The 23,998-nt window shown below is 48.9% G+C and overlaps 1 protein-coding gene across 2 annotated transcripts in view; it reads right to left on the reverse strand.

Annotated features, from left to right (window-relative positions):
* Positions 1-2,481: 2,481 nt before the first annotated feature.
* Positions 2,482-23,998, reverse strand: part of SRGAP3 (SLIT-ROBO Rho GTPase activating protein 3) — a 229,625-nt gene continuing 208,108 nt past the window's right edge. For both annotated transcript variants that reach the window (XM_036267035.1, XM_036267034.1), the window contains exons 19-22: positions 12,461-12,641; positions 10,671-10,820; positions 8,368-8,695; positions 2,482-3,194 (exon numbers count right to left, since the gene is read on the reverse strand). In XM_036267035.1, coding sequence (XP_036122928.1) covers positions 2,781-3,194; positions 8,368-8,695; positions 10,671-10,820; positions 12,461-12,641 — 1,073 coding nt within the window. In that variant the 3' untranslated portion in view covers positions 2,482-2,780. The remainder of the gene's footprint in view (positions 3,195-8,367; positions 8,696-10,670; positions 10,821-12,460; positions 12,642-23,998) is intronic.

The following is a 23,998-nucleotide window of genomic DNA, read 5'->3' on the forward strand; positions in this document are numbered from 1 at the left end:
GGGCAGGAAAGTATTTTTCCATTTGGTTCTGGGTCAAGGCTCAGATTTGGGGCTGGATGAGTGAGGTGTGAGCGTCTCTAAATGTGAACTCATCAGCCTTTTTCCAATGGAAAAACAGGTGTTTAAGAAAATAGCTACAGTTCTGCCTTCAGGTGATTTGGTAAAAGGCAGGTCCATTTTCAGGAAAGAAAAATGAAGTTAGTCAGTTCAGAGGAAAAGCTACATGGTCTGAATGGTGTTATCCGGCAACAGGTCTGTCAACTCAAAGTTTCTTTTCATCTGGTGGTCATGGCAGAGAATGTTACATTTTGCCCAGGAGGATCCTACATTTAAGGTGCGGGGGTATCTGTGGGGTAGAAACGGGATGCCCTGGACCTTGGCTGGACAGCATAGCATCCTTGAAATAAGTGACTTTCTGAGCCTGACACGGCCCAGCTATCAGACATCTATTCAATCTTGGGCAAGTCACAGCATATCCCAAGGCTTTGCTCTCTTTCCTAAGCTATAAAACGGGGCTGTCTCCATACTGCTCACAAAAGCAGAGGGCTCTAGCTGGCTCTGAGGTGCTTCCACTTCCAGGAGCTGCAAGAGCACGGTTCGTTCTAGGCACAACAAGGAAGGTTGAGTTGGCCACTTGCCTTTTCCTGGCGTGCTCTCTTTGCACCCCTTCTTGCTTCGTCCTCCCACTGAGAGCTCTGTGTCAGGCCTCAGGGGGGCAGGCTTACCACGCCCACACCCGCGTGTTAGTGGCTTATCCCTCCCTCTGGGGGTCTAGTCACTTTTATGGAAGACCAGAGGACAAGGCAAAATTCATCCAATGGGGTGAAATGCTATTGATGGAATGTCAAGCATCAACAGGTCATATATCTGTAGGGCTGTGCTTTGGGGATCTTATGAAACTGGTAGGAAAATTCCACTGCCTACTTCTCAAATGCCATTAGCAGATTTCCAAGGGAAGGTCTTGGAGGGTTTCTGAGCTAAGACTTACCTTACTAATGACAATGAAAAGAGTAATCGTGTTGGCACAGTGCTTTCTAGTTTAAACAGCTTACTCACGTATTTATCTTTATTATCTTCATTTTATGGAGCAGGAAACTGAGGCTCAGTGAGGTGCCAGGACATGCCCAGAGTCCCACAGCTCCCAAGTGGTGGGGGCTGGGACTCAAACACAGGACTTTTGACTCCAAACCACAGCCATGGACACACTCAGAGGCCTTGAGAAAGAGAAGGAGATGAAGCTTGAGAATAGGGAGGGAACCCTTGGCTTGGCATGAGGGTGGCGGTTAAGAGAGCTCCCAATAGAATCTCATTCGCCTGGGTCCCATGATCCAGAAACAGCCATCTCTGGAAAAGGAAGCGATCCAAAGAGGAAGTAAAACAGACTCGGACGAGGGTGACCCAGAAGGCCTTTTCCCAGCCAGGAGGTAAAAGCCTGGCTCACACTAGGTGAGGATCACACCCCAGTGCCTTCACTTTCAATGACTTTAGATGCTCTGGAGGAGGGGGGTGGAAGGGAGAGGGAGGGAAGCTATTTCACTTGCATAAACTCCACGGAAGCATTCTCTAGGACAGGAAGTGCCAAGGATCGCCCCTCCTGGGCCCTGGTCTGAGCGGGGCACTCCTGGCTCATGCGCTTCGTGCAGGAGGGCACCAGCCGAAGTGCATCATGGCCTGATTTGGAAACGATGTGACTCAAACCTCCTGGCCTGTTTAGTTCCACATCTGACACAGTATAATTAGTAGAAATAGGAAAAGAAAAGAAATTAAATATTTTGAAAACTGTATAAGTTAAACCTCTATAGTTACCAGAGTTATTCCTACAGCGTTTCTAGGTGTTGAAGTATTCCACGCCATGGTGGTTTTATTTTTTTTCCCTTTTTCCCAACCACACATAATACTGTGCTACAGTGGGGCTTAGGTTCTCACTATCCCCTTTTCTACGTACAAACACAAGGATGCTGTGGTCAGGGGTCTTTCCGCCAACGCCCTCCCGTGCCTACGGGGGTACAGTTGGCCCTTGGCCTTCAGGTGGAAAGGCAGGGTCTCTGGGGGTGGACAGGGGTGTTCCCCACCTCTAGGAGCAGCCTGCTTGGGGTACTGCCTGCCCCACCCTTCATTTAGGGGCAGACTGTTCTGGAAGGCCACGACTTCTGGAGACAGTGGGAGACTGTGTTTGTTTTTCTGCAGGTTAGTGGTATATTGCTTCATTCGCAGTTACTGTGGGCCTCTAAATTCTCCCAGAAAAGTCCCTGCAAATCCCACCAAATAATAGCGGGACATGTTTGGTGGCATGGGTCTGAGGTAAATCTAAGTTTCATAAAAAGAAAAAGGAGATCCTATATACACTTAGTATGTGTCCAGATCTAGTATATGTATATAGATGCATAAATATATATATATACACACACCTACAAACACACACATACATACTTATGTGTATATATGCACACATATATATACACACATATTTATGTATGCAGAGAGAACGTTGAGAATCATTTTCCAGTGATGATATGCGGGCGAAGCCAGTTAACATGTTGCCGCAATCAAAGGACACGCCTAGCTGCGGCTGCTCCTGCTCTCCTCCGGGCTCTGCTTAGACCCGCGAGGCCGGGGTGCGGGCTGGCCGGGGCCTCAGCTCTGCACAGACATTCTTTCAGGCTGACCTTCTGGCCCCTGACGGACAAGGCCAGGAGCACTGGGAAGGACGCGGAAGTCACAGAGGCACCCTTGGCCGTGGTGGGCCACAGTGGGCTAGGCAGTGCCGCCCATCCTGTTGGTCACATGGTGCCTGACTTGTCCGCTGAGCTGTTGGGGAACATCTTCTCGGTGGGCGTCACGGCGGGGCTGCCCACACCTGAGCTGCTGCTGCTGCTGGACCGATGCTGGACCACGGGCCTCACGGGCCGCATGGGGGGCGGACGCAGCTGGGCGCCGGCCAGACGGGCAGACAGGGCTGGCTTGAAGGTGGTCATCATCTCGGTGGAGGAGCTGCTGCTGCGGCGCATGGCGGCGTCGGGGTCGCGGATGACGATGGTGTGCAGAGGGCTGGCGGGCTCCGAGCTGATGGGGCCCGGCGGGTTCTTCAGGGGCTCCAGGGTGTCCAGCACCACATCTGGCGCCTGCTTGACTGTGTTCTGCCTCTCGAGTTCCCGCAACTCGTGCAGAGCCGTGCTCATGGTCTTCTCTATGTCCTGGGGACAGAGAGAGCTCTGGTCAGCATCGAGTCTGGAGGCCTGGGGTCCAGTCCTTCCTCGGAGCTCGTGGGCTTCCGAGGGAGGTTTCCCCAGGGGCCGGATGGCTGGGAGGGAGATTGAATCCCCAGGGTGCCATCAGTTGGGCAAACCCACGTGGTTGTGGCCTCCACACTGCCTCAATAGGAAGCTGACTTCATGAGGGCAAGTCAGAACTACGTTAGAAAAGGCAAGCTCTGGAGTCAGAAACGGGTTCAAATTCTGACTCCGCCACTTCCTTACTGCATGACTGGGGCAAGTGACCTCACCTCTCTGAGCTTCAGGTGACAGGTCAGAATACAGACCTCACGAGCTTGATGAGTGTATTAAAGGATACAGTCCGTGAAGAGCATGGCATGACCACTGGCACACAGTAGGCACTCACAACTCATGGAGAGCACAGCGGTAGGATGTGCTACACTGAGTGCCAAGCCAAGCCCTCCCCTGAATCATTCATTCATTCCCCGCACTTATACCGCAGGAACTACCACTGAGCTCAGTCCACACATGAGGAGATGGAGGTCCAGCTGGTAAAGTAACTTGCCCAAGGCCACACAGCAACTTAGTAGCACAGTCTGAGTCTCAGCCGGGGCAGTCTGTCTCCAAAGTCCACACCATTAACCACTATTATCCTTTTTCAAAATCTTTTCCCATGGAAAAATTTTTGGAGGTTATATATTAGAATGTTCACCCTAAAATAATGGGACTGTTTCTTTTTTCTCTGTGTGGTAATCAGAAAATTTTGATTTTTAAAAATGAAAGTCATAAAGCAACAAAAATCCTTATCTGTCAATGTAATTCCTGGGGAAGTTTTAATATTTAAGCTCATGAAGAGAGAGGGATTATGACTGGCTCAGGACCTCCTAGTGAGCAGAGGGGCTCTTGGTCAGTCTGGCTCTCATCTTTCCTTCCCAAGACCTCTGTTCCCCCTCCAGCCAGGAGAGGGCGCTGGAGCTGGAAATCAGCAATTAACCTAGAAGCCTGGGCTAAGGTTTAGGGCTGGGACTTTTGAGTGAAGGCTCCTCTGCTGCTGGCGCTCTTTGTCACTCAGCACCACACTTAGTTCATCTGTTGAAAGGCCACAAGTTTACTGGGAAGGTGGAATGAGGTGATGAATGTGAAGAAGCTTTGTAAACTGCCAGACAGTGGTTTTTAAAGTCCTTTTAGCCAGAGTCCTTGGTTCACATAGGGGTTTACAGGGACACCTCCACATCAAATAGTAAGAGGAGCTGCTCAGGCTGAACCGGGCCAGAGTCCCACGGGCTTGGCCATGGAGGGGAAAATCAGGGATACTGGCTGAAACCACTGTTGGTAGGTCTGTGCACAGCCTCAGTGACAATGACTAGTAAGACACACTGCTTTTCTGCCCTGGGGCAAATCTGGAAAATCTACAAGTCTGGTCATACTGATGGGGTTGGAGCCTGGAGATGTCCTGAATGGCCCTCTCCATACCCACTTTTTTTTTTTAATCCTCACCCGAGAATATTTTTCCATTTATCTTAAGATACAGTATGAGGGAGAGAGAGAGAGAAACATCAATGTGAAAGAGACACATCGATTGGTTGCCTCTAGCTGATCGTGACCTGGGCCGGTGACCAAACTGCAACAGAGGCACATGCCCTTGACCAGAATCTAACCCACAACTCTGGTCCGCTGGCTGACGCTCTAACCGCTGAGCCAAACCAGCCAGGGCCATACCCACATCTTTTAGCTCCTCTTCTTCTCTTAGCAGGTGGCCTAATGCCTGTAACAGGCCCCCATGACAGGCTCCAATCTGGCCACAGTCAAGGTCCCGGCCTATCTTTTTTGCTCCTTTGAGACTATTGATAATTATCTAATGGCTAATTAGGTAATATTAACAAAAAGCTAATATTAGCTTCTATGCTTCCCCATGACATTTTACCCTTTGCCCCATAATACTGGCTTCTATAAGAAGGGCCCTTTGGGACCTGGCTGGTTTGGCTCAGCGGTTAGAGCATCGGCATGTGGACCAAAGAGACCTGGGATCAGTTCCTGTTAAGGGCGTGTATCTCGGTTGCAGTTTGTCCCCGGCCCCGGCTGGGGTTGTGTAGGTGGCAACTAGTCGATGTGTCTCTCTCACATCGATGTTTATCTCTCTTCCTCCCTCTCTCCCTCTTGCTTTATCTGAAGATAAATGCAAAATTGTCCTTGGGTAAGGATAAAAAAAAAAGAAGGGCCCTTTTTGCCTTTTTCCAAAAGGGTCAACTGGGAGGGATTTTCTGCATGATGGGAGAGGTGGCAGTCATCTCCCATCTCTGCTATCTCCCAACCCTGCAGTGAAAGAGCCGTCCAACACCCCACTCTGCTTACATGGGCTCCTCTATTGACACCACTACTCTTTGTTCACTCTACTGCAGTGTGAGCTGAAAGGTAAAACTTTAATAAATAAAATTCAGTGACTGCCCCTCCCCCACCATCCCTCCCACCACCATGGCAGAGTGTGAGCCAGAAAGACAGAAAACTCAGAGAAAGATTAGCTGAGGGGTTTAGGCAGGAGCCTGGCATTAGTCAGAGTGAGGCCATGATCTCCAGAGTGGAGCTGCAGGGAGGTGCAGGGGGTGACAGACCGGGGAAAGTGAGCCTCCTCCCGAATTACATCGCCCCACTTTGGATGGCAGTGTGACAGCTTTCCCACACAGACTCTTCCCTGGGTGCAAATCTCAGTCCTAAAGGATATTTAGAGACCAGAGAATTTCAGGTAACTCCATCAACTACTTGGTATTTCCCCGCCACAGCTCCTCGTTGTAGCCTTGGAAGTCGGCACCAGTGCTGAGCGGGCTGGGGCCAACCAGCATCCCCTTCGGGCTATTTACATATGATCTGCCACACTTTCCTGTTTCACCTCTGTCCAAGAAGGGAGCCCTCGAATGGCAGCTAGCAAACTGGAGTGTGTGCAGATGCGGTTGTGAGTGGAGGAGAATGCATACAGCAGTCCCCAAGTGTACTCTTTAGGCTGGTCTTGTGAATAAAGCTCAAAGAAATCTGGGTGATGGGTGTGCCCTGTTCTTTTTCTTGGAGATTCACCATGCACATCAACATACTTAAAGTTTCTTAAAAGTCTTGCAGACAAGCCATTTAATTTTGTCAGACAGTATTCCCCAAATTTTGTTGACCACAGAACACATTTCCCCCCATTAAAATCCTGTGAACTAGTCTGCTGCGGGAGCTACTTTTGGAAACACTAGCCTAGAATGCATTTGATTCTTTAGGTAAAGGGCCCTAGGCCAGGCCTCAGGGAGTCCAATCCCCATCATGGCTCTTGGTAGAGCTTAAGGTGATGGTGGATGCTAGGGTGATACTCCCCAAGAGGACAGTCTTCAAGAATGGAAGGACTGCCCTGGACGGTGTGGCTCAGTGGATAGAGCATTGGCCTGTGTACCAAAGGGTCACGGGTTCAATTCCTGGTCAAGGCCATGCACCTGGGTTGCAGGTTCAATCCCCATCCTCGGTCAGGGCATGTGCAAGAGACAACCAATCGATGTGTCTCTCTCACATCCATGTTCCCCCCTCCTCCCCCACCGCCTTCCACTGTCTCTAAAAATCAATGGAAAAAATATCCTTGGGTGAGGATTACATATAAGTAACTAAAAACAAATAAAAGAATGGAAGGACCAGCGGGTCCTCCTCTGCAGACCATGCCAAGGTGCTGATCTTCAGGTATCCCTCGGGAGTGGGCCTCAGGACCTGGGGCCAAGCTAGACCCTGTGGGTGTGAACAGGAATTCTAGTTGCTGGGAGTTTTCTGTGTTGGGTTCTCCCCGGAACCTCTCCTGGCCTCCTCTAGAACACAGCCCCCAAACCCACAACTTTCTCCCTCCACTTGTACCAGGGATTCAAATGCCACCCTATAAAGAACAATTCTCACAGCAAGAAGGTTCTAGTTGTATCTCTTACCTTAAGTGAGAGATAACATGGGGGGGGGGGTACATAATGGGCATCCACCCCAAATTCCAGTGATAAAAAAATGAACACTTTTAGAAATATGATAGAACTGTCAAAAACACATGAAACCAGGTGTGAAAATAAATTTTTTTTTTTTTTAGTCCTCACCTGGGGATATTTTTCCACTGATTTCTAGATAGAATGGAAGGCAGGGAGGGAGAGAGAAAAACATCAATGTGGGAGAGACACATCGATTGGTTGCCTCCCACATGACCCCGACCAGGGCTGGGAATCAAACCTGCAACCCTTGTACATGCCCTTGGCCAGGAATCAAACCCGCGACCCCTCTATCTGCAGGCTGATGCTGTAACCACTGAGCTAAACCAGCTAGGGCAAGGTGTGCAAATTATTAAACAACATAAACAAATTGTTTCTTAAACAAATTTGTTTTTTTTGGGGGGGGGGGGTAAATATTAAAACCACACAGCTTTCTCCTCCAAAGTTTTAAAAATTTAAGAAACAACTGTCAGTACTTTGGAAGAGCCTGAAACATTCTTTCCTTCCAACTTCAGCTATTTATTCCACCTATCCTTTGTATCTCAGGTCGTAGCACCCCACTCCCAGGGAAGTGTCTACCCCCTAGGAGCAATCCCCACATTCTAGGCTCTCAAAAGACCACGTAGCACTCTTTCAAACACCTGACCCAACCAGCATTTCACAGCTGTGTTATGGTTGATGTCTCTCTCCCCTCTAAATTATAAACTCCAGATGGGCAGGGCCTGCGTCCATTTTAGGTCATCAATTGTACTCTCAGTGCCTAGCACAGTGACTGTCGCACAACAGGTGCTCAGTCAATATTTGTCAATGAATAAAATGAATGAACAGATGAATGAATGGACGGACGGATGGATGGATGAGAGTAACTCAGTTATGCCATCTTGTGGAGACACCGGTCATTACTACACCTCCATCTGGCCTCTCCCTCAGACAGGAATCCCCCTCCTGCCCTGCAAACTGGGGTGGGGGTGGGGTCTTCAGCCTTCACAGGCTCCCTCGCCAGCAGCCGCACCCGTCCAGCTTCCACTCCCGCGGGAGGCCAGCAGGCAGACAGGAGGCCCGCTTCCTATCTTGTGTTCTGGCTTAGCCTTGAGGCAGGGCAAAAGGGGCAAAGTGCCTCCCCAGTCCACAGTCCCCACCCTGCTGTCCCTCCGGGGGTCTCCACTGGCCCTTACTTCTGCCAGGGCCTCGGCCTCCAGGGACTTGTGGTCCCCCAGGCTGCTGTGCCTGGTGGAGCCGCACGTCGACCTCATGGAGTGCCCTTCGGAGAGCGCCTTCTTGTCAGGGTAGTTGATGCTGCCAGCGCTCCCGAACGTCGCCATCCTCCGCTTCTCCGGGCTCTCGATCCTGCCCCGGCTGAGTGGTATTTTGTGGGGGCTGCTGGGGCAGGCGGCGGCCCTGGGCGGCGTGTCTATGCTGGAGCCCAGGCCCCGGGGCGGGCTGTGCGTGTCGCCCCCGCTTCGGCGCCTGGGGATGGCTGCTCCATCAGATCGTAACCGTACTCTGCAAAGGAGCCAGGGGGCGGGGCGTGGGGCAGAGGTCAACCCGGCAATCAGAATGGGTCAGTCCACCCCCAAGCTACGCACTACACACTAGTCTAGGGCACGGTATAGTAAAGCCTTCTTCAGCCAGACTGCGAAATGCAAGCACCAGCTGAGCTCGGACGGCATCCACAGGGGACAGGCTACATCTGTGCAAGCAGGAATCGGAACATTGCGTCCGAGCTGCAGGGGGCGGTGGTGCTAATTACACAGTGAAGCTCGGCAACCTGAAAGTCAAGGCCAGGATTTCAACCTGGGACCACTCCGTTGGGCTTACGACACATTCTTAAGCAGTTCCCATGTTGCCATGATGTCACAGGGCTTCTAATTGGTCTGAAGCACTGAGGCTTGACTGTACCAAATGTACCAGCTCCCTGCAAGCACATGAGGGCCCCCCGGAACGGAACCCAGTCCCATACTGTTACCCACCCCAATCTTCCCAGCAAAGGGATACTTCTAGGAGGCTTTTCTATACCGTTGAACTAGTCATTCGAGAGGAAAAAGTGCATCACTGAACATGCCTCCAGCCATTTGGACAAAACGGGGCCAGTGTCTATCAGGAGGGGGAGTCCTTTTCCTGTCATCAGACTTTCCTGTGTCCCCTTTGAGACCCATTTGATTAATCTGTTAAATGGGCACATTTCTTGCCCACCTTTGAGGGAGGTTCAGTGGGTGTGAAAGCACTCTGAAGATCAAAGGTTTCACCCACCAGAGCCTTTACTGCCCCCATGGAGGTCAGCAAAGACTCTAAGACACTGCGAGGGGAGAGAAGGTTGTAACATCGAGGAGGTGGGAAGGACTGTGACCGTGAGACCAAGTTCAGTGTGGTCAGCAGCACTTTAGATCTTAATGCCACCAGCCAAGCTAAGCACTGCCTGTGGGCACAGGACCAAAGCAGGGTGTTGGAGAAGAAGAGGTATTGAGAAAGAAAGAACAAGAAAGTAGGTGAGGAAAGGAAGAGGAGAGGAAAATAGAGGCAGGAGAAGATACGGCCCCCCCAGAAGGGCCCAGAAGGGAAGGGACGGTGCCTTTGTTATCCAACCACCTCCACTTTCCACTTTCCCTCTCAATTCTACCACCTACCTCAGGACCCGAGCTGTTTGCTCAACTGAATGGAATATGCTGAAAGGAAGCATGGGACTTCTGAAATAAATTCATCAAAGTATGTCCAGAATTTTTGGACTCTATTTGCAAGTACCCATATGTGTGGGTTGGTCCCATGACCTCTCCACCGAGAAAGCAAAGAAAATTACACTTTGAGAATCTGGTTAAGAAAGCAGTGAGAAACTGTCAGGTTTTTTTGTCTTTTCTCTTCTATTTTCCTTTTTCCTATGTATTTAAAACAAATGCATGCTTTGGACTACACCTGTATGTGTAATAAGGCACGGTTCCCTTCTTGGCAGAAAGGTCATGTGACACAACCTGGCCCCCACACGGGGAGTGAAGAAATCAGCAAATGGGCTGCCGCCAGACGAGTGGGTGGAGCCGAGTGTCAACCCCCCCTCCCCCACTTGAGGGGGTGTGAGGTTTCGGTTTATGTAGCACACTTTAAGGAGTATATGAGCTTAAAAAATTTAAATATAACTACTCGGATCTTCCACAGAAAGCAGAGGAGGTGCAAGAACGAGAGAGAGGTTGGAAAACACTTGCCAGTTTGTAACCCTCTCTGCCCTCCATTTATTATTATTATTATTTTAAACAAAAAGCACTGACTTGCCAATATATGTCTTTCTTCCTCCTTCTCTATGTCCCCCACCCCTAAGATGGATTGGTTTACAGCTGGCATTCTTAGGCCAGGTCCCCGAGGGGTGCTCAATATCCCCTTTGGGGAACGGGCCCCAGCAGCCTACGTCTCTCCCTTCTGTCCCCTTGTTTCTCCCACATCAGATACCAATGGGCCTGGCACTAGCAGAAAAAAATGAATCCGTGTTTCCTACCGGCCCATCACCCCCCCAAAGCCGTAATCCGAGATGTGCTCCGTGGGGGACTGCAGGTCGTTTTTGGAGGAGGCCTTGTCGTCCAGCAGCGGCCCACTACTGGCCTCACTATCCGCCTTTTGGCTCAGGCTGTCCGAGAAAGCATCATCCCTGGGGAGAAGGACAGATGTGAATTGGGGGTGCTCCAGAGGACTCAGGATGCACAGGGCTCCGCGAGACCTGTCTGGGGCTGGATCAACATACACCCCAAGGTTAAGTTACTCCCACAGCTCAGGGTGAACCACCTCCCACTCCGCCCCCCCACCACGCATGCCCACTGCTGCGCTCCTAAGTCAGTGTCCCCACCGCCCCATACCTACCTTCTCCTCTCCCCTCCTCTAGGTTCTTCTTCCCTCCCAGGGGCGAGGACAAGCTAAATGCTGGAGGGTGTGTTGAGAAAATGGGGGGAGGACCCTACAAGCTGGGCACTGAGTGCCGAGTCTCCACGTGGCTCCCTGAGAAGCAATTTAGGGCTAAGCAAGGGAGGAAGAAGGTGCTGCTACCCCAGCCCTGCTCACCCAAGGCCTGGGACAACTGTCAGGTGGCTTGAGCTAGTTGGAGTTCCCTGTCGGCCTCCTCCCACTCCCCTCTGCTTCCAGTGCCCTGTCCCTATCCTCAGAGGCCTGGGGACATCAGTGTACCGAGAGCCCTCCATTGTGACGTTCCTCATGGGGTAAACCCATTCATGGACCTCTCTGGCTTCAGACCATCCCTCTGCCACCAAAACTTTGCCTTTGGCCTCCTTCCCTTGAGGTCTAGATTGGTGCCTGTTTCCTCCGTAAATCAGTTCCATCTGAGCCTGAGCAGAGCGCAAACGGAGTGTGTGTCCAGGAACCCTCAATGGCTTTTGAAGAATGGAAGGTGTAGATTTTCTGAGCCTTCTTAGGGCTAGTGTTTGGGATTAAGGGCTTTTTTAAATGCCTAAAATTGTTTAAAAGAAATTAGTACTCATAGATACATAGAACAGATAGGTGGTTGCCAGAGGTGGGCGGTGGGGTAGAGGGAGGTGATATGGATGAAGAGGGTTTAAAGGTACAAACGTTCAGTTATAAAATAAGTAAGTCCTGGGGATGTAATGTATAGCATGTTGACTCTATAGTAATACCGTACTGTATATTTGAAAGTTGCTAAGAGAGCAGATCTTAAAAGTTCTCATCACATATGAAAAAATTGTAATTATGTGTAGTGATGGATGTTAACTAGACTCAATGTGGTGATGATTGTGCAATATATAAAAATATTGAATCATTATGCTGTATACCTGAAATTAATATGTTACATGTCAATTATACCTCAATAAAAAAAAAAATAGTACCCTATCAACTGGAGATGAGGAGATGATTGTTCCTGTCCATCCCGAGAGCACCACCTTGGGGGTGGAGAATGGTGGGCAGTTAAAGGGGTGGTGGGCTGGCCACTGGCTACAGGGAAGACCATGAAGGTGGAGGTATAGGGCAAGATCCACCGGATGCTGAGGACCCTGGTGGCTGGTGAATGGTCTGGGGTCTCAGGTGGGTCGGGATGGAGGCCAAGGGCACCACATGCTGTCTGTGCACTCTAAAGCATGAGCAATTTGCTGATTCGTTAAAAGGATCACCATTAAAGGGGATCTGTTCTTACAGAAAACCAAGGGTATTATATCTGGGACAGCACCTCCCTGCCATACAATCCAGCACTCCCCTTCCTGCGCCAGATCCAGACATCATTAATCGATTATGGTATCTTCCCAGTAGGGTCCAACTCCCACTCACATGTCCTGTACGACTATGTACTGATGTGGGATGAGTCCATCCACGCCGTTGTGACGACCTTCCCACCAGTCCTCTGAGGCACGGTGGTACAGTAGCAGCGAGGCCCCCTTCTTGAAGGACAGCTCACGTGGGGATCGCCCCACGTAGTCAAACTTGGCGATAGCCTCAATCTGTTCCACTTCTGGAAGGAAAGGAAGAAGATAGAGCATCCATAAGGTCAGCAGAAGGGCAGCCCGGGAGCCTTGCTCAGATGGGCCTGCCTCTGTGGGGCAGCACAGACAGCGAGCCTGGTGACAACAGTGTGGGCTGGGGTAGGATACCAAGGTTCGAGGCTCAGCTCCGCTCTCCCACGCTGTGACCTCAGGCAGGCCATTCACTTCTCAAAATGGATGGTGGGGGCCGACATACCATATCCTTATTTTCCAGTGCCCTTTTTGTTCTCCATTTTAAAATCACCTTATTAAAACAATATTATAAGAAATTTATTTTCCTTCTACCCCTTAAAACAAATTCTGTTTCCATTTTCCATAAACCATTTCCCTCTTTGCCCACTTGCAAAGCTTTAGTGGTTCCCACCTTTTGGGAAGTTAAACAGGTGGTGTATGTGGACTCCCACCTACGCAAAACATTGCATACATTTTTAAGGGTTCCCAGAACTCTTTAAGGGTTCCTCAAAGCTCACCATTTTGGACTGAACTGCACTCCCTAAAATCCATATGTTGAAGCCCTCCCCCCCAATGTGATGGTGTTGGGCGACGGGGTCGTTGGGAAGTCACGCAGGTGAAATGAGATCAAAAGCGTAGGCCCCTAATCCGACAGAACTGGTGTCCCTCGAAGGAGGAAGAGGAAGAAACACGGGCGGTCTCGCTCTCGCCCCACATGCACACGGAGGAAAGGCCATGTGAGGACACAGAGAGAAGGCAGCTGTCTACAAGACTTCCCCAGAAACCAACCCTGATGGCACTGGGTCTTGAACGTCTACAGCCCCCAGAGCTGTGAGGAAACACATTTCTGTTGCTTCAGCTACCTGGTCTGTGGTACTGTTACGGCAGCCGAAGCTGACGGATACACTCACCCATGGGCTCAGTGATGGGGAGAGAGAATTCTTTACTGGGGCCACAGGTCAGGCACCTCTCTGCACACGTATATCTACCCATCAGACATTTATTCTTCTCTGGACAGTGACAGGCCCTGACTGGGTCAAACAATGAGGATATGGCCCTCTTACTGCCCAGCTCTGTCACCTTGTCTGGACCTCAGGCAGGTTACAGAACCTCTGTACACCTCAGCTGTAAGAGCTGTGAGGAGGATTAAAAGATGGTACGTGAGCGCTGGCTGGTGGGCTCAGTGGTTGAGCATCGTCTTGTGCACTGAAAAGTTGCTGGTTCGATTTCAGGTCAAGGCACGTGCCCAGGTTGTGGATTCAGTCCCTCCGAGGGGTGTGTGCAGGAAGCAACCGATGAATGTTTCTCACACATCAATCTCATCAATCTCGCTCTCTCTTCCCCCACCCTTTTCCTCTCTCCCTAAAATCAATAAAATCATATTTTTAAAAAAGATAATGCACGAAAGACAGCATAGTAGAGATATACATTAGGTATTCTGTTGACAAGGGCTCTCATGATTATGATTATAATTACTAATGGATTTAGCCCATAGAGTAGGTCCAGATAAGAAATCTAAGCTGCAGAGAGTTTAAGTGGGTTGCCTACGACCACAGGGCTGATGATGTTTGGGGAGGAGACTGTATGGGGAGCAGGAAAGGTATGCCTATGATTGATTTAACCTGTGTTACAGCACTTCATCCTAGGAAGTGCCCATACTTGGTAAAAAATTGTGCATAGGTATCAATGTATTGATATTTTAAAACAAGCACAAAGATGTTTTACATTATACAAGTAATTCGTATAGCTATATTATATTCCAATAGAATAACAGCAATAAAGTGGCCCTTGCCCTCTCTAGCCTGCAGATACATTCCCTATGCTGAGCATCCATGGGACTCCCTGTCTGCTCCACTCCTGTGAATTATCTGTATCTGTCCACCCAGCCATGTGTCTGTCCATCATGGAGGTAAGGCCAGAACACCTGGCTTTGCAGCTTTTCGGATGTGTGACCTTAAGCAACTTAGTTCTCCTTTCTAAGCCTCAGTTTTCTCATCTGTAGAATGGGAATGAATAATAATACCTATACCTTATTGAGTTGTTATGAGGATTAAATGGGCTGCTATACATGACGTGCTCGCAGCAGTGTAGGCATAGAGTTAATTCACTCGAGAGTTAGTTGTCACCAGAGCTGATGCACTTTTAAGGGCCAGGGCAGTATGGGAAATCAAAGAGCAGAGGGAGGAAAGCCCTTTGTTCACCTTTCCCATGAGCCCCCACCACACACATGTGCTGTCTCTGCAAGGAGCTGGCTCGGGAGGACTGTGTCCGTGCCCCCATGAGATGCAGTTGTCTTTGGAAGCACACAGTCCTGGGACGGTTTTCCGCCGGGAGGGGGCCTCAGACAGTTAAGTTAGCTTTTTCCAGCTGGCTCCCTGACAAATGTCGTTAAATGCATTTTGCCTAACAGTTGAGGCAAAATGACAGCACAACTAAATGGGTCACATAACGCAGATCCTGACTCAAGAGTCACCTTCGCAGGAAAGTGGGGAGATCTCCATTCTTCTCTGGTGCACCTTTGACCCCGCCGCCCAGCCCTGGGCTCCCGCTGCCTGCCAGCCCAGCTACAGAGACCAGAGAGGCCAGAGGGTTTGAGACCAGGAGCAGAACCGGCTGGCTGCAGCTCTCTTGGCTTCCACCCCAGGGCATCCTTTGAGCTGACTCAGCTGATAAAGCAGCTGACCTGGGCAGAGGTGTGCTCATGCTTAGAGGAGCACCAAGGGGCTGCTTCAGGTTTCAGAGCCTCCTGCAGTCACTGGGGGCAGTCTGGTGCGGGGGCTGGGGGTGGTGAGGCAGAGGAGTAATGGAAAATGTAAGAGAAAGAAAGGAAGAACACTGGAGGGGCGGAGCCGAGCCACAGCGGAGGGAACATGTATGTGTGCAGATGTCATTACATAAGCGTGTGTGGTAGGAAGAGTAATACTAGCTGCTAGTTATTAAGAAATCCATTATTTGGGTTTATCATACCTAAAATAAAATATGTGATCCTCCCCTGTCCCGCTCTCCCACACACCCCTCTCCACACTTAATTCCCTCATCTTCCCAATTAGGAAACAGAGCCGCCCGCTCGCCCGCTCAGGCCAAAGCCTTGCAGTTGCTCTTGTGTGGCCCACATCGAATCCAACAGCAACCCTTCGCGAGTCCCCTGAGTGACTAGTCACCACCTCCAGTGCCACTGTCATCCCTCTACCTGGCCTCTTTCCTTTCATCCTTACTCGGGGAGCCATCTCTCCCCGCAGCAGCCAGAGGGACTTTTCAAGACTTGGAGAGTATTATGCTAAGTGATATAAGCCAGTCAGAGAAAGACCAGTACCACGTGATTTCACTTACCTGTGAAATCTAGTGAACAAGACAATCTCACAAATAAAGTGGAGACAGATTCATGGAGGCAGAGAACAGACTGACAGCTGTCAGAGCAGAGGGGGTTGGAGGCCGGGTGAGAAGGGTGAAGGGATTAAGCAAAGAAAAGACAGGACTCATGGACACAGACAATATGGTGATGGCCAGAGGAAAGGCGTTGGGAGGTAAAACAAGGGAAAGGGGGTATAAATGGTGACAGAAGGAGAATTGGCTTGGGGTGGTAAACACACAATGCATTATACAGAAGAGGTATTGTAGAACTGTATACCTGAAACCTGTATACTTTTTTATTAACCAATGTCACCCCAATAAATTCAATTAAAAAATCATAAATCAGATCATGAAACTATCTTGTTCAAATCCTTTGGAAGGCTTCCCATTGTGCTGGGAACAAAACCCAAATGTCTTCCCATAATTCCTGAGGACCTCCACGCTCTGGGCCCTGGAGGCCTCTGTAGTCTCGGGTCTCCCTGCTTCCGTCTGCTCCAGCTCACTAGCCTTCTTGCTGTGTCTCCTCCAACATCATAGTATGACATTTTTTTCAAACACAAAGAAAAGCTAAAAGAACTTTACAGTGAACACACATATACCCACCACCTAAATTCTACTATTCACATTTTACTACACTAACTTTATTGCATATGTATCCATCCCTCTATCCATCTATTCTTAATCCTTACTGGAGGATATGCTTATCAGTTTTAGAGATGGAGAGGAAGGGACTGAGAGAGACTGAGAGACAGACAGAAACATTGATTGGTTGCCTCCTGTATGCACCCTGCCTGGGCATCAAACCCACAACCTAGGTATGTGCCCTGACTGGGAATTGAACCTGCAACCTTTTGGGGCACAGGATGACTCTCCAATCAACTGAGCCACCTAACCAGGGCCATCCATCTTACCTTTTCAAATAAATTTTAAAGTAAGTTGCAGACATCAATACACATTACCCCAATCACAACGGCACACACATTCACAGAGCCCTCTTAGTGCTTTTCGAACAGGCCACACTTTTTCCTGCCACAGGGCCTTTCTACTTGCTACTGCCTCTTCCTGGGGTGCGTTCTCCCAGACCTTTGCATGCACTCACACTCATTGCGTATTTGCTGACCACTGTGTGTCATTTTCTAAATTCGTTCAGGTCTGTACTCAAACGTCCTTGCTCAGCAAGGCCTTTCCCGACCACCCACAACAAAAGCACCAACTGCACATCACTCGAAAGCCTTCTCCTGCTTTATTCTTCTGCACAGCACTTATCACAACCCAAACTTACGTCGTGCGCATGCGTGCACTCGCGCACACAGGCACATGTAGTTTTCGAACGTGTTTAATGTCGATCATTCCTACTAAAATGTGAGCTCCATTAGAACGAATTTTATCTTATTTCCTGCTGTTTTCCCACTTTTGGACCAGACCCTGAAATGAGCGGGCATTCGACGCATATTTGGTACTTGCGTGAACAAATGAAGTTTTTCTAGGTGCTAAGTGTTCTCCTTACAGTATCACATCTAATCCTCACATATCTCTGCACTGTCCTCATTTCACAGACGAGGAAACTGAGGCTGAGTAGAAATGAACTGTCACATCGGGAGTGAGTCACACAGTAGAGAGTGGTGAGCTGATAAGTTAGCCCAGGCCCCAGGTATCATTAATAAAGCCTTCCTGGTGTTTTTATTTTATTTTATTTATCCTCACCCGAGGACTTTTTTTGTTGTTGTTGCATTTATCTTCAGATAGAGCGGGAGGAGGGGGGGAGGGAAACATCCATGTGTCTAGAGACACATCAACTGGTTGCCACCCACACAACCCCAACAGGGGCCGGGGACAAACTGCAACCAAAGTACGTGCCCTTAGTGGGAACCGAACCCGGGACTCTCTGGTCCACAGGTTGACGCTCTAACCCAGTGGTTCTCAACCTTCCAATGCCGCAACCCTTTAATACATTCCTCATGTTGTGGTGACCCCCCAACCATAAAATTATTTTTGTTGTTACTTTGTAACTATAATTTTGCTACTGTTAAAATTGTCATTGGAAATATGTGTTTTCCAATGGTCTTAGGTGACCCCTGTGAAAGGGTCATTCGACCCCCAAAGGGGTCGTGACCCACAGGTTGAGAACCGCTGCTCTAACCGTTGAGCAAAACTGGCCAGAGCCTTCCTGGTGTTTTTAAAACATGCTAAGTTGCTGCCCGCCTGTGTGGCTTAGTGGATTGAGCGTCATCCCATGGACTGAAAGATCCCGGTTTGATTCCCAGTCGGGGCACAAGCCTGGGTTTCGGGCTTGATACTCAGTTGGGGGCATGCAGGAGGCAGCTGGTCGATGTTTCTCTCTCACATCAATGCTTCTATCTGTCTCTCCCTTCATCTCTCTCTAAAAAATCAATAAAAACATTTTTCAAAAACAATGCTAAGTTGATTCCTGGCCAGGGCCTTTACATCAATACATTATAAACATGAATATACATCTACACCATGCTGCATGTCTGATAGTCAATTCGACCCCTGCTGATTGAGAGAGCAGGTGCCAGGGACTGAAGACAGGGACAGGCCAGCCCCTGCGCCGAGGGGAGGCTGAGGACTGCTGCAGTCCAGTCCTGGCTGGAGTCACACTTAAGACAGTCACCCAGGAGTGCAGCCGAGTTAGGAAAAGGCTGGACTGGAGAGGCTGGAGGCAACAGCAGATCAGTGTCTGTTTCACAAATCCACGGGCCCTGGCTGGGTGGCTCAGTGGGTTGGGCATTGTCCTGTGCACTGAAAGGTTGCTGGGACAATTCCCAGCCCAGGCACAGGCCCTGGTTGCGGGTTTGATTCCCGGTGGGAGGTGTGCAGAAGATTAATGTTTCTCTCTCATGTTGATGTAGTTTTCTGTCTCTCTCTCTCTCTCTCCTTTAAAAAAAAATCCAGAGGCCTGGCCCTGGCTGGGTGGCTCAGTTGGTTAGAGTGTTGTCCTATACACCAAAAGTTTGCAGGTTTGATTCCTGGTCAGGGCACATGCCTAAGTTTCAGGTTCAATCCCTAGTCGGGGCGCATATGGGAGGCAGCCGAATGATGTTTCTCTCTCTCTCTGTCTCTCTTTCTAAAAATCAAGAAAAAACATATCCTCAAGTGAGGATTGAAACAAAAATCCAGGGGCCTGACATGGTACTTCCCTTGACTTTTCGAATGTGAAGACTGGACATTTTACAAGTCCCATACACATTACTCTCCTCTGCCTGTCCCCTGACAGGAAGCTCAAGGCTCCTCTCTAATGAGGTCACATCAGAGAGCCCGGCTTCAACAGCAGATGCCTCCATTCCTCTCACCACCTCACTGTCCCCTGCCCACCCCCACCCCCGGACCCACGGTCTCTGAGGAGAGGGTTCTAATCTCATCAGGCTAGTGCATTAGAGGTCATGGCCCTGGTCACCATGTCACAGGTTAGGAACATGGATGTGCCTTTTCTTCTCCCTCATCTTCCCTGCAACTGAAATAATGAGTAACCCAGGGCCTGTCCAGAGTCCCTCTTTCTCCTCTTCTCACTCATGGCCTTGGGTTCTTTCATTGCCTCAGGCTGTAGCACCAGCTGGTATTAAGGTTTAGATTTTGTTTAAGAGGAAAGGGGAGAGATCAACCTGGTATGACAGTGTGAGGTCTGCTGACCCACTCCCCACTGAAACCTGTGTAAAGTACAAAAAAACCCAAGCAAACAAAGAAATAACTACTAACTTCTTAGTAGAAACCATTGAGGTCAGAAGGAAACAAGATATCATGTTTAAAGTGCTCAAAAAAAGCCCTGGCTGGTTTGGCTCGGTGGTTAGAGCGTCGGCCTGCAGTCCTGAGAGACCCAGGTTCGGTTCCCGCTAAGGGCGTGTACCTCGGTTGCAGTTTGTCCCCAGCCCTGGTCGGTTGTGCGGGTGGCAGCCACTCGATGTGTTCCTTTCGCATCGATGTTTCTCTCTCTCTCTCTCTGTTCCTCTCTCCCCCTCCCACTCTACCTGAACAAAAAATGGAAAAATGTCCTCCGGTGAGGATTAAAAAATAATAATAATAATAATAATAAAGTGCTCAAAAAAAGAACTGTTAACCAAGAATCTTAACTCTAAAAAAGCTATCTTTAAAAAATGAGGCAATATAAGAATATTCTCAGATAAAAAAAACTAAAACAAAACAGAATTTGTTACTAGCAAATCTACCTTTGGAAAAATAGTTTTTTTCAGGCTGAAAGCAAGTGATCCCTTACAGTAATTTAAATCCACAAGAATTGCATAGATATTTCTCCAAAGAAAAAAATGCTCAACGTCACTAATCATCAGAGAGATGCAAATTAAAACCACAATGAGATATCACTTCATACCTGTCAGAATGGCTACCATCAACAAATCATCAAACAATAAGTGCTTGTGAGGATGTGGAGAAAAGGGAGTCCTCGTGAACTGTTGGTGGGAATACAGAATGGTGCAGCCACTGTGGAAAGCAGTATGGGGTTTCCTCAAAACATTAAAAATGGAACTGTCATTTGACCCAGCTATTCCACTTCTGGGAATATATCCTAAGAATGCCAAAACACCAATTCGAAAGAATATATGCACCCCCTATGTTAATAGCAGTGTTATTTATATCCAAGATCTGGAAACAGCCCAGATGTCCATCAGTAATGAGTGGGTAAAAAGCTGTGGTCTACTTATACAATGGAATACTACACAGCCATAAAAAAGAATGAACTCTTCCCTTTTGCAACAGCATCAATGGACCTGGAGATTATTATGCTAAGTGAAATAAGCCAGTCAGAGAAAGACAAATACCAAGTGATCTCACTTATATGTGGAATCTAATGAACAAAATAAACTGATAAACAAAACAGAACCAGAGGCATGGATACATGGAACAGACTGACAGCTGTCAGAGGGGAGGGGATAGGGGGGACCGGATGAAAGAAGGTGAGGGATTAGCCAAAGAACATATATACATAACCCATAGACACAGACAACAGAGTAGTGATGGCCAGAGGAAAGGGGAGGGGGACTGGCTGTAGGTGGGCAGAGGGGGGGAGAAATGGGGACATCTGCAACAGTGTCAACAATAACAGTAAAGTTACAAAAAACAAAGAGCACCAGAAAAATGTAATTACGTACTCATAAAAGAGTAAAAATGTTATTTTTCTCTTTTATTCTCCTAATTGACTTAAAAACCAAGTGTATAAAATATGTATATAATGCAGTGTGGAGGCTACAACATATAGAAATGTAATATACAGATAATATACTTGCCAATAAGAGCACAAAGGAGGTGAGAATAAAGCTGAACTGAGCCAAGGAAATGACTACAGATGGTAAAGAAATAATTATAACAATGTACTGCTAGGTTTATAATTTCTGATTCTAATCATTTGCGTCTTCTCTTTTTTTCTTGGTTAGCATAGCTAAAACCTTGTCAGTTTCGTTGATTTCCCCCACCCAAAGAACCGGCTCTTGATTTCATTTATTTTCTCCCTAATTTTTCTCTTCTATTTCATTAATGTTTACCCTGATCTTTACCATTCCCTTGCCAAAGACCACATGGCCAGACATTCTTCCCTCTCTCTCACTCCAGGTCTCCTTTGCAGAGTCCATTGTCCCTTGCCTATGCCTGCAGCTCAGTACTTCTGTGACTGTTCTGGCTACGGCGGACACGGCTGTAAATATTTAGAAAATTCAATTAATTTCCTCCAAAGATTGTCTCTGATTCAGCATCTCCCACCAACTCACAGGATACAGCGAGACCCTTCAGGGAGCAGGAAACTGGCTCTCCCAGGGGTGGCCCTTCAGGATAATTCTTCCTGCCTTGTCATTCTCAGAAACCAGCAGCCTGTCAAAGATTGACAGGAGCAGGGGTCTTCTGGGAAAGCAGACACACAGCTCAGACTTATTCCATTCCAGGGACTGCGTCTCTGACCTGAGAGGGGCGAGGCGGCATCTTCTTGGGGAGGGCATGTTGATCTTGGTGGGGAGCAGCCTGCCGTGGCTGCTTCTTTCCCCACACAGCAAGACTCATTCTCCTTGGCCCTTGTCCTCCTCAGTCCTGGGGCCCACAGCAGCTTTCCACCCCCAGGCTGAGGAGTCTGGGAAACTCAACAGGTGTGGGATGACGGACGGCACCCTCAGCCCCCAGGAAGGTGGGCTGTGAGTCTCCTCAGAGGGCACCTGACTCGCCCTCCTGTGGACACGGTTACCTCTTCCAGCAGCAGTCCCAACACATCTCATTTCTGAAAAATTATTAGTCTATCTCTTTGGACAAGAGGTGTTTCCCCCAGTGGAAGAAGAGACTGAGAACAAGCTCTGGGGCAAGAGGGAGATACAAATATGCGCGTGCGCACACACAGAAATAAAGCAGTGACACATGGTGAGAACAAGGAGGGGTGGGAGGGCTGAAAGTGAGGGAAGGTGAATGGGAACTGCAGGTGGTACAGAAAGAGGGGAAAAGGAGGAAAGAGAAAAGCAGATGGCTGCAAACAAGCAGAAGGGGGCAGCATTCCCGTCTCCAAACAAAGGCTCTGCAGGACATTTTCCTCAGGATGACTTTCACCTCTAAGGATGCTGGCAGAACTCAACGTTATACCTAGATTTGGTTTTCTGCATCCGTGACCCAGGCCTGACCCAATGGCTCCCTCTCAGGCCACAGTGATTAGTTCTCGCCTGGGTGCATGACTCAAGTCAGTCCAGTGAGACCCCACCCCGGGAGCTTTCTTGGAACCATTATGAAAAGGAAGCTCTTTTCTACTGGGACTTTGTGGAAAAGGATGATGAAAGTCTGAAACTGCCAGACACCCTCATGCAGGGATATCCTACTTGAGAATGAAGCCGAGGCAGAGGGAACCAGAATAGGGGGATGGAGACAAATCCCCGACAAGATCAACTAAGCGCTCCTGGATCTAGCTGTGCCTGAAGCCATGCCTACCCTGGGTGTTTCAGGTATGATCTGAATCTCTTTTATGCTTAAATCAGTTTGAGTTGGAGGTTCTGCCTTTAGCAATTGAAACAGTCCTACTAGAATATGAAAACCCATCTACCAGTCTGTTTGTTGCTGATCCTTACCTGAGGATATTTTTCCATTAATTTTTAGATAGAGTGAAAGGGAGGGAGGGTGGGGAGAGAGAGAAACATCAGTTGGTTTCCTCCTGCACAACTCCAGCCAGGGATTGAACCTGCAACCCAGGTACAAGCCCTTGACCGGAATTGAACCCATGACCCTTTGTCCGAGGGCCGATGCTCTAACTACTGAGCCAAACTGGCCAGGGCCCACCTATCAGTCTTGTTTCTTTTACCAGCTCCCAGAAACCAGACCTGAGTACATACCCAGCTGTCCTGACAAATATGTTGGCCAACAGAGCCTGAGATTGTCCCACAGGAGAAACACAAAGTTCCATATGAGAACTGCTAAATGATGATTTATAAAAAGCAAAACTGTCACAGGGAGAAAGGAGGGCTGTGCTTAGTCTGCTGGCCGCACTATGACGTTCGTGGGCACCCTGCACTGTGCTTGCATGGATCCTTTCCTCCATTAAAACAAAAAGTTAAAAATTGCATTTTACAACTGTATTGGCATAAAGATGGATACAATCCAGCAGGCTGGATCGTATTCATTTTCTTCTTCTTACTTTAAAAGGAATGAGAACAGTTTAAAGTATCATGGGCCCTGGACACTGTGCCCACCTTGCCTAATGGATATGCTGGCCCTGGGCCCGTATTATCCAGGCTGTTTATCTGCACAGGCCAGGTTCCCTTGAGACTAACCTGATCTCCTCTCCTTGTCTAGAAGGGGTGGAAGGGCCCGACAAGGCCCTCAGAGCCCAGGCTGGCCTTTCCCTCTCTTTCCACTTCTCTGGGTCATCAGTTAGGCTTCATATTCCAGCAGCCACCACACTGGGGGCACAGCTGTAGTCTGACATTATCACTGCATCATGGGGAGCTGCTCCCAACCTGTCAGGGAATGAGACTGGAAGTCCCCGATGACCCATGTCTAGTTCACTGACATGCCCCAAAGTCCCAGCACAGACTGG

Source organism: Molossus molossus, unplaced genomic scaffold (genome assembly GCF_014108415.1).
Source record: "Molossus molossus isolate mMolMol1 unplaced genomic scaffold, mMolMol1.p scaffold_m16_p_18, whole genome shotgun sequence".
NCBI classification, from domain to species: domain Eukaryota; kingdom Metazoa; phylum Chordata; class Mammalia; order Chiroptera; family Molossidae; genus Molossus; species Molossus molossus.